Here is a 14,784-nt window from a genome sequence, read left to right as displayed (position 1 = left end):
GCATTAGCCAGTAACGGTCAAAGGATAACCATTTAGATTCGGGTAATGCTCTCATATATGCACACGGCGTTTCCCTGGAGTTCTTTCAAGGCCTTATGGGTTTAATAATTTGTTTTAAATGTCTAATCTTTAGCTCCTCAATCATAGTTTCGGTTTTCTACGATCATAGCAAGGAAATGCACGATTCCCTTAAATCTCAAAACTTCTAATTACTAGTAGTTGATAAAAGTTAGACTATTCATTGTAATCAGATTGCAGACGAAGCAGCATCACAAGAAATTACTTTTATTATACATAAAAGCATGCAATATGTAGGTAATATGTCATATTACCTTAAATATGGCTATGTGGTGCCGTCATGCTCATAATTGAGTTATGTGGAGCGCGACAATTCTCACGTGCACTTAACACCAGCTGATTCGCGAAATACCCTGGAGTCTGTTTAGCGCACCTGATTGGTCGCCAATGCCAGTATCAGCTAATTAGTGCGAAATGAATGAGTGTTATATAATACTTTTATCCAGCACTACAGTGGAAAAGCATCATTCATCATACTAAAAGTCCCAACATTGGATAACTAACGTAAATTATGATATTTTTGCCGTAGTTGACAGTTAAGATATTTTTGGCACTGAAGCTACGCGCTTCCCTGGTTGAGCCAACTTAATTTTGAACAATTTAACGATTACTTACACGATTTTTGTAATAGGAGTACACCAGCTTTACTAGAAAATTGATATTTTTAGTTAGGAGGGGCACGTAATGTTCCTTTGATTTGAAAACTTTACGTCTTCACAACAGAAGGGTAAATGTCGCTTTGAAATTCAAATCGTCCCTCCAGTACAAAAGCTGCAGATGTCAGACCACAGCAAAGCACTTATTACGCAACGATGCGTAAGGCTCTTTGTTCCACTCCTAAAAAGGTTTTGTCTCCGACTCGTACGCTGCTTGATAATCCCCTGAATGTTAATGCAGCCTTCCTGGCGTAGTTCTCAAATAACATCCGCACTTCACTTCGTGTAACTAAAACATTTTCTAACAGTTCACCGGCTTCGTGGTTTAACTAATCCATTGCCCTACCTACCTATTGTACGGAATCGATATATTATGTATCTTGTATTGTGTTTTAAACACCAAACAAACAGAATTATTATGTAAACCACGGAAACGAACTTATTAAGTACGGTACTAAAACTTGCTGGCGTAACCAATATTGTAAATGTCAGTGGTTGATTTTAATTTATGATTCGAATAAATCTGCTGTTTCTGTAAATATTGAATTTATCATGTTACTAAAATATCATCGATGAGCCTCGTTGAAGCTGCTCTCCAAGACATCAACCAATAGTAAGTGAAGTTGAGTCGTGTGCAATTTTTAGAATAGTTACAGAGAACTATAAATATTATCTGCCAGTACATATTGCAATAAACTTCCTTCGTCTTCATTTTCAGCCTGTGTGCTGAACCGGGTGAATCAACAGCACAGGCCGTAGCAACGACTGTGTGACGTCCGATGTTTATGTTAGCTCATATAATGTTTACTCGGCAATAATTTCATTGACTGAATTTCGTGGAAAACGTATCTCACTAAGCAGAGACACGTCTTTGGCAAGGCCATGCGTGTTCCGGATGCCGTTGAACGAAATCTCCCTCGACATACCTAATCCCGTGAAATTTTAACACAATTTCAATTTGTCCGCTCACAGCTAATAATATTGGATGCCGGGGATTTTATGTAGCCTCATTTCGAGATATAACTTGATCACGGAGTTTATTTATTGAATTTTATGTGCCTTTTAGAGCAATTGAAAAGCGTTTATGTCTGATAAATTCTATGTGAATAACCAACTTGCGACATAACCTGGACAGATTTATTCATATCGTCCAAAGATTAATCCAGAATGATCTTGGATACACCAAAACTGCCCATCGAATCGATCAAGACGCCACAGCTTGATTGAAAACACATTGAACTAATGCCCTAGCTATATAAAGCACATTCGGAATACCGTCACCTCACTTCTCCCTCTAGGCAAATCTAATATCGGAAATTGACTCGACGGTTTATTCACTTTGACCTCGCTCGACTCTGCTGGAGGTGAGGTAAAACTATTATCCCTCACTTCATAGAGTTAGCGAATCGAGAGCGTTACTGGTTGTCAGCCATCTCAGTATAACATCATGATAACATGTTTTATACAGCTAATAAGAACTTTTAAAAAAAGGAACCGCCTTCAATTTTCTTTACCACCTCAATTTTTTTCTTCATATCATCGGTTCAGCTAAATGCGAGATAATCGCGCACAAATATACATATATACAGCTTAAAGTCATATTAAAGGCGGTTAAAAAGTAAAAATTTCAATTGATGTTATCTGTTTTCAGATATAGACATATTTCAAATGTCTCAATTTATCCACCTTTCTCAACCATTTATTAAAACTTGGACAAGTAAGCTGTATTACAATTTAAACGTTACTGGAAACATGTCTCATGATCTACTAATGCTTTATTATTTACCGATAGTATTGAGTTATATTATGGCAATAAACGCTTTACTGTATTCTGCACACAATATAGAAAATCTAATATTGAAATATTGACGCGTCAAACACAAGGTACTGTTATTGATCACATGTCCTATCTTCTTTCAAGCAGTTTGAGGCGGAACTTGACTAACATTCAAAGCAGTCACATTGAATTTCTAGGCTTCTTGAACTGGTCTACACCAGTTCAAGACTATCCTTGTAAAAGTTGTGACACTCATCCGTTTTTCTCAAAAGTAATCGCATCTCGATCTTCAAATAAAATCTTTCGTATATATATCTGTACCGATACATTCGCAGCCATTATAGCCTTCGATAAAAAATCTTTATACAAAATCTGATTTATGGTGTTTATTTCGCGGTAGAAGCAATCGCATTCCAGCATTGGACTAGACCGATTTTCCCTTTGGAAATCTAATTTAAATCTTGTATTTCGATGTACAAATATAACTTTGAGGAAATGTTCGGTATATTCAAAATATCCGTTATTATTTTAGAACGAAAACAAAGATTGAGTGAGTCGACTCAAATATTATAATCCGAATTTCTTGATAGCTTTGGGTATGTTTATTAATATTTTTTCATATTTAATGCGATTATGTTATTATATTATTATGTAACGTTGTACATGCATATTGTGTAAATGTAGTCGTTTTCAGTTATGGGTTTTGCTAACCCTAAATTAGTTGGCACTACTCTAAACCACGTGTAAAGTAAATGTAGCAGAACTAATCATTCGTCTTCTTTAGCACGTCCTTTATATTTGTACTAAGTTTTAAATATCTGTTTTAAACATACATGACCTTACGCCTGTCTCCTGTAGGGGTAGGCAGAGACAATGGAAAGCCAATTGCTACGAATCTTACACATCTCTTTAATTAACGGTTTTGTATCTGTTTTAACCATGTCTATTTGTTAATAATCATAATAATAAGCCTGTTAGGATCTGTAAGGGTGCTGACGTTCCCATGATTATGAACACCAAGTCAGGGGCTTATGTTGATACTGTATTGATTATATTAATATTCGCCAAAATCAGGAAGGATTATGTTCTAAATCCTGTAACCTTATGACTTCTCAAGGACGTTAGCGCCGATAATATTATAAGTAATTTTACCTCTTCTTTGCACGTTCCTCGTCATTTTAATGAGCTTCAGGTCTTTATGTGGCGTTTATGGAGAAGGTTGCCGTAAAAGTACCATTAAAATTTAATTAATTACGACAACAGACAATTAATAGGTGTTACCTTACCTCTTTTACCTACGGAGTTTCATATTAAGAACTTGCCTTGATTCTATAGTGGTTGGTGCTATTGAAGTTGATGATTGGACAGATAGTTCTATTCTATTTAGTGATAAAAAGGTTCTAAGAAAACGTACAAAATTAACAATTTTATAATTCAAGGCGTCTTCAGCACAACCGCTTAGTTAGATCAGCAGTGTTATCTCAGATGCAGACGAAATGAAATTTGGAACAGGGGTAGATTATGGTCTTGAATAACACATAGGCTACTTTTTAAGCCACGGTGACGCGGGTAAAGCCGCTGACAGACGCTAGTATTTTATAAAAGAAAAAATGTGTTAACTAGTACCATTAACAATCATAAAGCTATCCATACTGTTTTTGTCTAGTATTCGTGAAAGTAAATCGTTACACAGAATCTCATTTGTACGACTACTAACAATCATAGCTTCGGTCGGGAGGAAAAATAAACAATCAATTTATTAGGAAGAAGTATCGCTAAGAGATGCGAGATCTGTTTGTTTTTACTTATGTATCTAACAGCATTTACGGTACGAGGAGCAAACGAAATCTGCTTTGTTTGAATACTACTTATTATTGTGTGTATATTATGATATTGTAGCTCGTGTATAACACGCTAAAAGGATCACTGCACCATTACGTCTGGTAGTAAAATCAATGCTGAATGTATTTGTGTAACTGAAGTTCAGTACCATATTACTCTTACATAATGATACGAGGTACCGTACGTTGCGGTTGCGGAACAGTCGTAGTTGCCAGTTTAGCGCAAAACTGATATAAACAGATATTTTACAAAGATTTGTGGTTCAAAGTTTCACGTTGAAATCTCGTATACCACAATCTCTTTAAATTCAACCTCTGAAGCGGCTTACAATAACTTTAGGAGCTTTATGGTTATATTTTGCCGACAAATATTATACTTTACGGTATACGTCACCTCGTTACCTATATACGAAAGTTTACCTTATATCCCGACGTACCTACTCAAGCCGAGCTATTTCTGAGCACGCGGATTGCGGTCTAGGTATTTTGCCTAACAATAGATGATTTACTATGTTCCGAAGAATACATTACTAAATGTATTACGTATACGTTATAATCATCATCTACTCTAGCACCATTTAATTCCTATGGATTTCTAAAGCCTAATTGGACAAATACTACGAGAACATGTTTAATATGTGAATCAATTCGTCAAAACTTTCCTAACCAAGACGAACTTAAATATAAAAAGTTAGTCAAGTAATTCACTCAAAATGCAAATGTCCAGAATCCTGAGGGGTCTGATCGGTTTGTGTTGAGATTGAAGGCCATCAACATAGAGTAACTGCTTTTTATTTTCTATTCCCTTCTGAAAAAGGAATCTGATCTGATATACAATTTCTATAGGTGCCTCGGGAGGCTCAATTTTCTCACCGGAGAAGAACATCTTCAACTAGTTAGCATTCCCAGCTTCATCGGTTGTACTCGTCAGTAATATTTATGCGGCCACTCCAGCCCGCTCCCGACTCGGAACGCCTCATTATAAGCTTTCAGCGTAGTTTTAAAATTATGAGCCGTTTGAGATAGCGCTGACTGGCAATTTATTGCACCATCTACTCTGCTTGAAGATGGCCACTGAATATCTTTAGATGGGCTCATTTAAAACCGCTGTCGACGTGTGATAGAAATCTTTATCGTGGGTCTTGTTAACTGCTCATTACTTCTTCTATTATATTTGGTCCTGGATTGTATAGCTCTACAAATACAGCATAGTGCAGAACTAGGATATCCACATATTGGGTCATTCTAGCATCGATTTGGACCGCAATACACCCTCGGTGATCGAATTAATGGTTTGTCCTAATAGGGATATTGGAAGTTTTCAGTGTTATCTAAATAGTTCCCATATAAGAGGTGATTTGGAAAATAATTAATGTTGGTGGGGCAGTGTGCGAGACGCGTTAGGTAACTGGCGGCGCGCGAGCGAGAGGGAAGACGGCGCGCGCCGACTCCGCTATTGATCGCGGAGAATGACGCCCGGGGTGACCCAAATAGAGCCTCCGTGCACCCCCGCCCCCCTCGCCGAGCACCCCTCACCGACACCCCTCCCGACGTCGACTGCTTCACGACGAATTTTCATATCAGCCGGTCTTTCACGATGAAGGAATGGCCCGCTGCCCCTACTTTGATACTAATGCTTTACATAATATATCATGAACAACCCTGTGAATTATCTATGTTTAAAATCTCTTTGTCACCCTTAACATTTTGACATGTATTTAAAAGGGTCTGACGACTACGTTCAAGGTAATCTATGTACGTGACGTATCTCATAAAAAATGGTATACTCTACAACAATGCTAAAAATAAAAAGTTACGACTAACTAGTTACATAACTGAAATATCGAGGTTACTTGTAAGCCCTTTCAACTTTAATTAATAGCTCAAATTAGATCTTCAAAAGTTTACGTTTATTATTAGTAATAACGCAATTTAAGACGAAAATTGGAATTTGCGGCACATTGTAAAGGGTGAATAGAAACGTTTGAAAATGCATTAAATATAAATTCAAGCCATAGCGTGCCGTGCCGGCAAGGCACGGTAACTGACCTATGCCTGGGAGCCACCCTGTCGGGCGCTGCATACGTACTGTATTATTCACGTAGCTGACATATTGCAATTATATTGATCGCTGTCTTTTACCTGCTTCGTCAGTTTCGATGTATTTTCGTTCACACTTGGCATTTTAATAGATTTGAAATCTTTTCTACAGGACAAATAAGTATGAAATATATTAATTAGGTAATAAAGAGATTAAATGCCTTTTTTAAATATAAATCTTCACTCTAGTTATGTATGTGCCTACGGAAGTCTTCATTTTATGCTAGAGCCTAGAGCTCCCCGAGTTTAATTAATCCTCGGCAATTACGCAGAAAAACTGTTGGAATGCTCACAATTCTAGATCAACTGAAACAATGAGTGGAAAAGTCCTTTTGTTCCACATCCCCGTCCAGTGCTGCTGGTAAAATGAAAAATACGCGCACAGGCGGGGCACGGCGGACGCTGAAATTGAAAAGTGTGCAACTTTGCGTTTTATTGCAACGGCCTCCCCGTTGCAATAAAACGAAAAGCATAGGCTGCAGGAGATTGCGAATAAAATGTACCAACGATTGCTTCAACACACTTACGATCGAGTTTTTAACCACCCTTCCAAAGTTGAAACATAGAAATAACATTTATTGCGGCCGTCTGTACCTACTCATTCGTTTTGTACTCTGGGATTTATTAAGGAAAGTTTTTTACAGTGTCGTAGGTCAAGCTGTGCTTATTATAACGTCTATAATTTTAGCATCATTATAATTAAACGCTAATGTTGTTCAAGCACTTTTACGTGCCCAAGTGAGGGTGTAGGGGCTGTTCTCTGGCTATGTGGCGCCCACGATGTATATTTGCTGACGTATAATTATGTTGGGGTAAGCAGTGTCAAGTGCCGGAAATTAATATCTGACAGGTTGCGCCCTCGGTGTGGCGGAAATGTATTCCCTGGTAACCACTTGACGTGTATCGAGAATCGAGACATTTCTGCGATTTCGGGTGGATTGTTCCCATTCGTATTCTCAAGTTCGAGCATTAAAAATGTACTTGTATTTGTTGAGGCCATTCCTACGTCGAATATGTTGTAACACTTATAGTAGTCACGCAACACGCATTATTAAAATTGCGTGTCTGCGTCGGGAAACCCTTATAAATGAGTCATTGTCAAAGTAAATACGTGAATTGTTAATGATGAAAACATTGTATAATCGAAGACGTAGTCATACAGTATTTAGGTGTACCTAAAGTCTGTAGTCTGGTCAGTTTAATAATTTTTTCTCATATTTTTGAACAATATCTGATTTAGGCAGGAATGGCGTGATAATTGATGAGTTTTAACCCTTTCATGGATCTCTTCACTCCGCATGAAGGATGAATTGCTAATTTTCATGAGTATACATTTATAAAATGATACTGACGGTGAAATTGTGTAATATTTTATTAAGCTTATATTATTTTATCACAATATTGAACATTGAATTGAATACGCAAGCTGAAATAAGACTTCAGTAGAACGTTAAAGGTTAAATTTTCTTTAAAATAACTTAGGTTATAAACTTCCAAATCAATAAAGACTGAATACCTAGGGTATAATTAAACTGTTGTGATATATGAACCTATAAAACCGGCAATAGGCTTTGTTTCAATATGATCGAGTCAATGTGGTTGTACGTAATGGGATTAGCCGTTGTAGTTTCAACCTACTTATAGAAATACAGAGTAACATGTTTGACATGCTTTGTTTCTGAAAATACGACCACTCATATAGCCATCAGACCATCACAGATGGGGCCCAGTAGGGCTGATGCCTGATCCGCAGCTGCTGACTACCTAGCGGGTTTACCGGGGTTTCGGCTCGAAGAGCAGAAGTAGGAACGGGGTAGTTTTTAGTGGGGATGATTTCACACCTTTTAAACAAAAATCCCACTCATATTTTATATTAAACGCTGGTCCAGAAGCTAAGGATCCGTTTCAGGATCACAGAATAATTGGGCTTTTTCTTTTATTTAGAAAAAAACATTACGGTAGGTAAATGCGTGGAGTCTACAATTGTCTCTAGTGCTTGGCAAAAGGCTCACCCTTATTTAGCATGGGATTCATAACATATGTACCTAAAAGTCGAGCGTTGAGTGCATTTAATATGCTCACCTCCTCTGACCCTCTGGGAAATGCTTGCTGGTGTTTATTCTATGGTGCTACGTCATATTTTATAATAAGGGCAAAAATCCTTCAAAAACTTTGTTTTATTTGATGAATGTTTAATGGTTGCTGAAATGTTGAAAGAAAATATATTCCTGTAGGATATTATTATTAAACCGACCAAAATATGCCAAGCATATCTGGCTAAAGAGAAACTAAATAACAAAGCTTATGTAATATTAAGTATCTTCTACTCCTTTTGATCTCTTTTGTTCAAAACAACAAAGATTTTGTAAACAATTTGGCTAATACTTACACACATACATAGATAGCTACCGCAAACTACTTTCCGATCTCTCTATCTTCTCAATGATGTATCTATTACGGGCATATTCTTAAGACATCAATCATGTATTCAGACACTAGTTCGATGTTAGTATTACGTTATTCATGTACCGGCCTGGTTTCCAGGCAATCGGATCGATCACTACTTGCATACGGTAAAACGAATGTGCCACAAAGAGGGCGGTAGCAATTTCCTTCATCGATTATCTAATATTAGCTTCGTAAATGCACCGCCGCCAGTTCTTCGATTGCAATAGCTTCTAAGCTTTGTTCGGTGCAATTTATGGCGATGTCTATTTTAAAAAGTTATTGAACACTATTTTTTTTTTAACCCACTAAATATTTCAGGTATGTGCGAGTAAGGTTTTTGTACAAAAGATTTAATGATGCCCGTATAACACCACTAAAGCCTCCTTTTTGGAGGTAATGCGGGTTTCTAGTCCGCGATCAAGAGTAATAAATTCCGCGTGTGCTCTAGAAGCAGAAACCTACGGAGTAAGCCGACCAAAGTGTGCTCTGGGAGGGTCAGTGACTATAAAACATTTACGTTTCGAATTTATTTATATGCCGAGGTTATGACATTATCATTATATGAATGCAATAAACCGGACGCAAATGTATTCACTCGCTATAAAATTTATTGACCGCCCTAATATAAACTTACGGTAGCATTGATGTTCTATGAAAGCCGAAGTCTTTAAGAAAATGAAAAGTTTGCAATAAGTTCGACGCTTCGAATATTTGTCTGTATACATCTTATTTAGGCGATAATAAGCGTTCTTCCGTTAAGAGTTTGCCTCCAAGATAAGACCATTTGTCAATAAGTACTCAATATAGTATTAAGGCTGGGCGCGCCGCCCGTCGAGACGGCCTTCCGCCCGCCTACGCCGCACGCCCTAGGTACCTACAAACTCTCATAAAAATGTATTAACGCCGTGGAAAACAACCTTCGTGTGATGCAATTGTAATAAGTATCTATCTCTTACGAATACCAGTAGAACATTGTAGATAGGATACATGAGGTTCAACTAAATAAGTCCTTCAAGCATTTGAGGAATCGTACAAATATTTGGTAGACAGTATGGTGCTGAACATGCGTCGCCGGAAAGCCTGTCGATCAGTAGGGGCTGTCAACGTACCGGTTGTGGAAGGTTACGAGCGGGGCGGTGGCGATAGAGGGCGCCTCGCGCAGCGGGTTGCGCGCGTCGCTGGCAGCGCGGCGCTGGCGTCGTGACGCAGTGTGACGTCAGTGCGCCGTCGGCTCGATACGCGCCGGCCCCACCGTCAGTCGCCGCCCGAAGCAGGCCGCCGAACGTCGCGCCCTACGCGCCTCCGCCATCCGCGCACCTCTTTCATACCGGGTTTTAGTTTCGTACAAAGATGACATAGCCAGTGCCGTGCGACGAGACTACGTGAAAGCGCACACTTTTTAAGTTTTTACGTTGGAACGAGGAAACCGTAACGGTCCCCGTTGTTGCAGAACTAGCGACGACCCACCCCACTCCGTTAGAGGGAAAGAGGCGAGACCGAGAGGCGGCTTGTTCCTTTTTATCCGCCTTTTCATAAAGACTAGCGAAAATGGGCGAGGTGAGTGCTGTGCTTGCAGTAGTGCTTGCCTTAGCCTTTACAGTTAGCGTGCCGAGTCGGCGATACAGTGCTTTTGTGAAGGTGTAAGTGCATGTCGCAAACAGTGAGTGCGGAAAGGTAACGAAGAAGCCCGGTGCTGCTCGCACTGGGCTCGGCTGCTCGTGAACAGTGCTTGCGATCTTGGTCTCATGTCCTTGTGCAGTTACATCGCGAGAACCCATTTGCACGTTCCATCGCCTTTGTTCTGGCACAAAATATCAACCGGTCCATCATCATATGCACGTAGTCCAAAAACTGGTCGTCCTTCTCCCTGTGATCGTCCAACTTCCTTTGTCCATTTTAGATATGGTCATGCACTGAATGTGTTTAGCCTTTAGTAATCATATTTATTGTAAGGATGTTTAAGAATATAATTAATTGCAAAATTCGGGTGACAGGAGAGGAGTAATGTATCGGAGACGGCGCCGGTCGGGTTGCGTAACTCGTCGTATCGATCTGTGCGGAGAGGGACACTCCGCTCAGTCCCTCATATGCCAGTACCGAGTCACTTCCTTGAAACATCCTGATATAATTACCTTAATTTCTATAAGAAGCATTACGATTAATACAAAACGATATGCAGTTACTTCTTCACTAATGCGGATCTTCAGCGATATTGTCAAAAGTTTCTTTCGGTACAAATCCTTAATCTTTTATTTATTGTTTGAAGTAAAATTCAGTAAAAATGCATTTGAAGAATGAAAAAATACAATGCTCAAAAATGAAGTCACTAAAAATATACTAGTATTATTTTTGATAAAATTATAACTTTTTTGCGTCACTAAAATTTACGCAGTCCATTGATTTTTTTCCCATCTCGAAAAATCGAATAGTAGGTGACTAATTAACAAAATAGCCATAAAGGCAATTAACATTTTTGCCAAGAGCTACAAAACAAGGATTTAATGTAATAATGAAATCCGTAAAAGGCATTGAGTAAGCGACCTAGTATTCCTGTGAGCTGAAAATATTGATTTCAGCTCTCAGCGTGCCCTAGTTTCCTAACGGCCATTTAGGTCGAATGTCCTGCCTTGGAACGTCATGTCCTGATCGCGTGATCGTAATACTAAGGCAAAAGACCATTCCTCACTAGGTGTTCTGGAGGAAGTGGCTAACAGGTTGTCGCGGGAGCCAACCGTGCTTCGGACACGACAACTATAAGAGTACCGAAGGTTTATTAGAAAATTGCCTCGTCATTATGTCATTTAAATCGCATAGAGTACCGTCGCTCTATTGGAGTATTTCCTCTATCCTTTTATGACGACAGCACGCATCAATTAGGATCGTAGACGTGGTCCTTGATGGTGTTTCCTAATAGTCTGAAGTTTTCTTTCGTCTTGAGACATTGTCGGTACCTAATAGTACAAGTTTACAATACTCTTATACACATTGGATGTATTGATTGATAGCCCCTTAATTATTTTAGTCTCCAACATTTCAAAAAAATCTTTAATTAATATTTTAAAATTATTATTGGATTTTAAAACCCTTTTTTCTCTTTTCGAGAGCTTATCTGCTATTGGTATGTAGGACACAAAGGTTCCATACCAACAATGGTTGATGCCGTGCAGCGATTACAAATGAATCATTGTGATTTAAAGGACACATCTGGAGTAGATCGGATTGTCCAGCATTCGTTGCCATGGCCAATGGGACATGGTCTGGTTAAACCCATTACGCAATACCAGAACTATTACTCCACTGTTTTTGTGAGGAGTATAGTGTACCTGCTTCATTTTGTGCACAGTTCTGCCATACAGTCCTCATCCTTCGCCACAGTAGGACGTCGAGATTACGTAATCGTACTTTGACATTGTTCTCCTAGACTTTAAATACAAATAAATTATTTTATTTGTCCCGATTTGTATTTCAACCTAGTAGTTCAGTGATCCCTTATATAAAAATAATAACAGTTATGACTTCGTTGTATCGATTTGTCAAATAACACGTGAGGTTATCAAAATGAAATTAGGGTCGTGTAATTTCCAACCTTATCTCTGTGAATATTTTAATATTAAACAAATTGGTATATTCGTACCATTTTGGGTAGATTAGTTTAATAACATTAGGTGATTTTATTCTTAGTCACAAAGTATCATAAATAAATTGATTGGTATGCGTTAAAAGTCTTATCGGTTTCAATAAAACTTCTAAAAACAAAAATAAAACTAAGAGGTTCTCTCAATCACCAGTGATGCTAATGCAAAGTTATAAAATAAATGTAAATTCAATATTTCTTGGTATTATTTCGCTTCAGTATTCATAGTCGGTTAGAATACAGCCGGCGTTACATGTTTATGGTTCCTTATACTCGTCTAGATCTCCAGATTGACCGCGGGAAAGTAGGGTTTAGATAATAATAGTGTTTTGGCAACGATCGAGAATGGCGCAGCGTCACGGGGATCCGAAGTCACGTCACATGCGCCGCGTTTCATTAATGTTAAAAATAATTGTCTCATTCATTGCGTCACGCATCTACTACAGTAGTAACCACAAATTTTCGGTGTAAAGCAGTTTTGCGGCCGTGGCAATGAATCTTTACCGGCCAGCTGACATATGACATGGCATTTGTATACTGTTCGTTGACTCAATCACGTCTATTTAATGTTTTCAATCTATTTCGGGACCATCTGTGTATTTCGTTTGTTTTCCGTGCTATTTTATTCTCAAACTAGAGAGTAAAATTGATCAATATTATAACGTTTCCGTGCAAAATATTGCTTTAAAGACCCTGTTACACTACAGTTAGTATGAATCCATGATCTCGTTTCAAGGTTTTGAAAGTGGGTTAATCATCCCTTTGCAAACAGTCGTCGTTTTATTCATGGTAGAACCAGTTTCGATTTTCCATCAGATATTCCGGTTTAACCTTTATAGAGATTATAAATGCGGTCGCCGGGGCCCCGGGGTGGCAACCTTGTCTTTTAGCTATTTATGTCGAGGGTAGCGCGCGGGGGTTGGTCCGCAGTGCGCATGCCCGATGTGCGCGCCGCTTATGTAACTCGGGACACGCCGCCGCGCCGCACCACCGTCGTCGCCTCTGCCGCATGTCAGTCCCAGTGTGGCCCCTGCCTTGCACCGTGCGGTGAAAGGCAAGAGCCATCTCGAAATACACCCTATGAATATTCCGTTTTCATTATTCTCTCTCGCGCCACGGTTACATCGACACCCCTTCTGTTAACTTCAATCCATCTTGACCATCCATTATTCATATCGCCTCCCTAACGGAAGTCGGACCTATCAGTTTACTCAAAGGCTCTCTTGATTAAACAATCCATTACGCGTTGAATTTTCCGGCACTAGTGCAGTTTACAGCTAGTTATTCTCGCGATAACCTTCATGGGAATTCAGGGCGCGGTTTAATGAGGCCTGCTATGAAAACGTTCATCAATTATCGACGGCGACGGCTGGCTTGTTTACGGCACCGCGGACGCATTTAGACTTTGTGACATTACCCCTCTTTAGCGCATATAGCGCACTCGTTTTGTTACGTAAGCCCATATCCAGGCAATTTTAACGTTGAGCTCGTCGGTTACCGAGTGACTAGTTGGACAGTTAACAATAATACACCCTGCCGATAGGACGTACTCTTCCTGAAGTATAAATAATCCAGAACACTATGGGTGATGTGAGTATCTAGTTGTAGTGTGATCACATTGTGTTATGCTTTGGTGGTTGAGGTTCTGTATAGAATCGTCCATGCGTAGAGGTGTACGCCTGTGCGATGTCCTTACATTCGCTCAGGTTCGCACGCGCAACTAGTTCAGACCAATTGAGCGCCATTGAGCCGTTGGTCCCCAGCTCTATAGAGTACTCAGTCGGCAAGGTTATGCCTCATATGCTCTGTTGCTGTGTAATGCTTTGCAATTGAACGTTTTTCAAATGAATATGGTACTTCTATTCAATTTTTTATCTACACACCCTTACAATTGTAGCATATTACATCATAGTTAGCACAATCATTCTAGATGCAATTTCAATTAGCGCTACCCTTTGTCTTTTTCAACATCAATATGCATTTTTGTTTTTGTATTGAGTGCCTGGATGGTTCCGTGTTATATTACGCATCAATATCCAGGTGCTTTTTAATATTCTTTCTCATGTTTTGTTTTTGAGTATCGATATTGCATGCAACCTGAATACACACACTTTAGTCTTCATGTGTTTCTTGTGATCATGTCAAAGGAGTTTCATGCGATATCGTTGCTCTTCACTGCCACCCATTCATCCATGAGTGCATGGCCCATAGGGCCGCCTAGTAGAATGTGTCTAGCCCCTAGTTGTGTTT

At 39.2% G+C, this 14,784-nt stretch overlaps 2 protein-coding genes across 10 annotated transcripts in view; both read left to right on the top strand.

Moving 5' to 3' along the window:
- Positions 1 to 14,784, top strand: part of LOC118275707 (sodium/potassium-transporting ATPase subunit alpha) — a 42,423-nt gene that overhangs the window by 17,064 nt on the left and 10,575 nt on the right. For 2 of the 9 annotated variants that reach the window (XM_050695506.1, XM_050695509.1), the window contains one exon: positions 10,351 to 10,457. The exons of 4 other annotated variants lie outside the window; for them this stretch is intronic. In XM_050695506.1, the coding sequence (XP_050551463.1) occupies positions 10,449 to 10,457 (9 nt within the window). In that variant the 5' untranslated portion in view covers positions 10,351 to 10,448. Of the gene's footprint in view, positions 1 to 10,311; positions 10,458 to 13,888; positions 14,125 to 14,784 lie in introns of those variants that run through there. 3 more of the 9 variants (XM_050695505.1, XM_050695510.1, XM_050695507.1) reach the window with 3 other exon arrangements.
- The window catches only part of LOC126910957 (sodium/potassium-transporting ATPase subunit alpha-like), a 28,217-nt gene continuing 23,744 nt past the window's right edge, over positions 10,312 to 14,784 (top strand). The window contains 1 exon segment of the mRNA XM_050695511.1: positions 10,312 to 10,457. Coding sequence (XP_050551468.1) covers positions 10,449 to 10,457 — 9 coding nt within the window. The 5' untranslated portion in view covers positions 10,312 to 10,448.

This window comes from Spodoptera frugiperda, chromosome 8, assembly GCF_023101765.2.
Source record: "Spodoptera frugiperda isolate SF20-4 chromosome 8, AGI-APGP_CSIRO_Sfru_2.0, whole genome shotgun sequence".
NCBI classification, from domain to species: domain Eukaryota; kingdom Metazoa; phylum Arthropoda; class Insecta; order Lepidoptera; family Noctuidae; genus Spodoptera; species Spodoptera frugiperda.
Note: the sequence above shows the minus strand (reverse complement) of the source record. Positions and strands in the feature narration are given on the sequence as shown.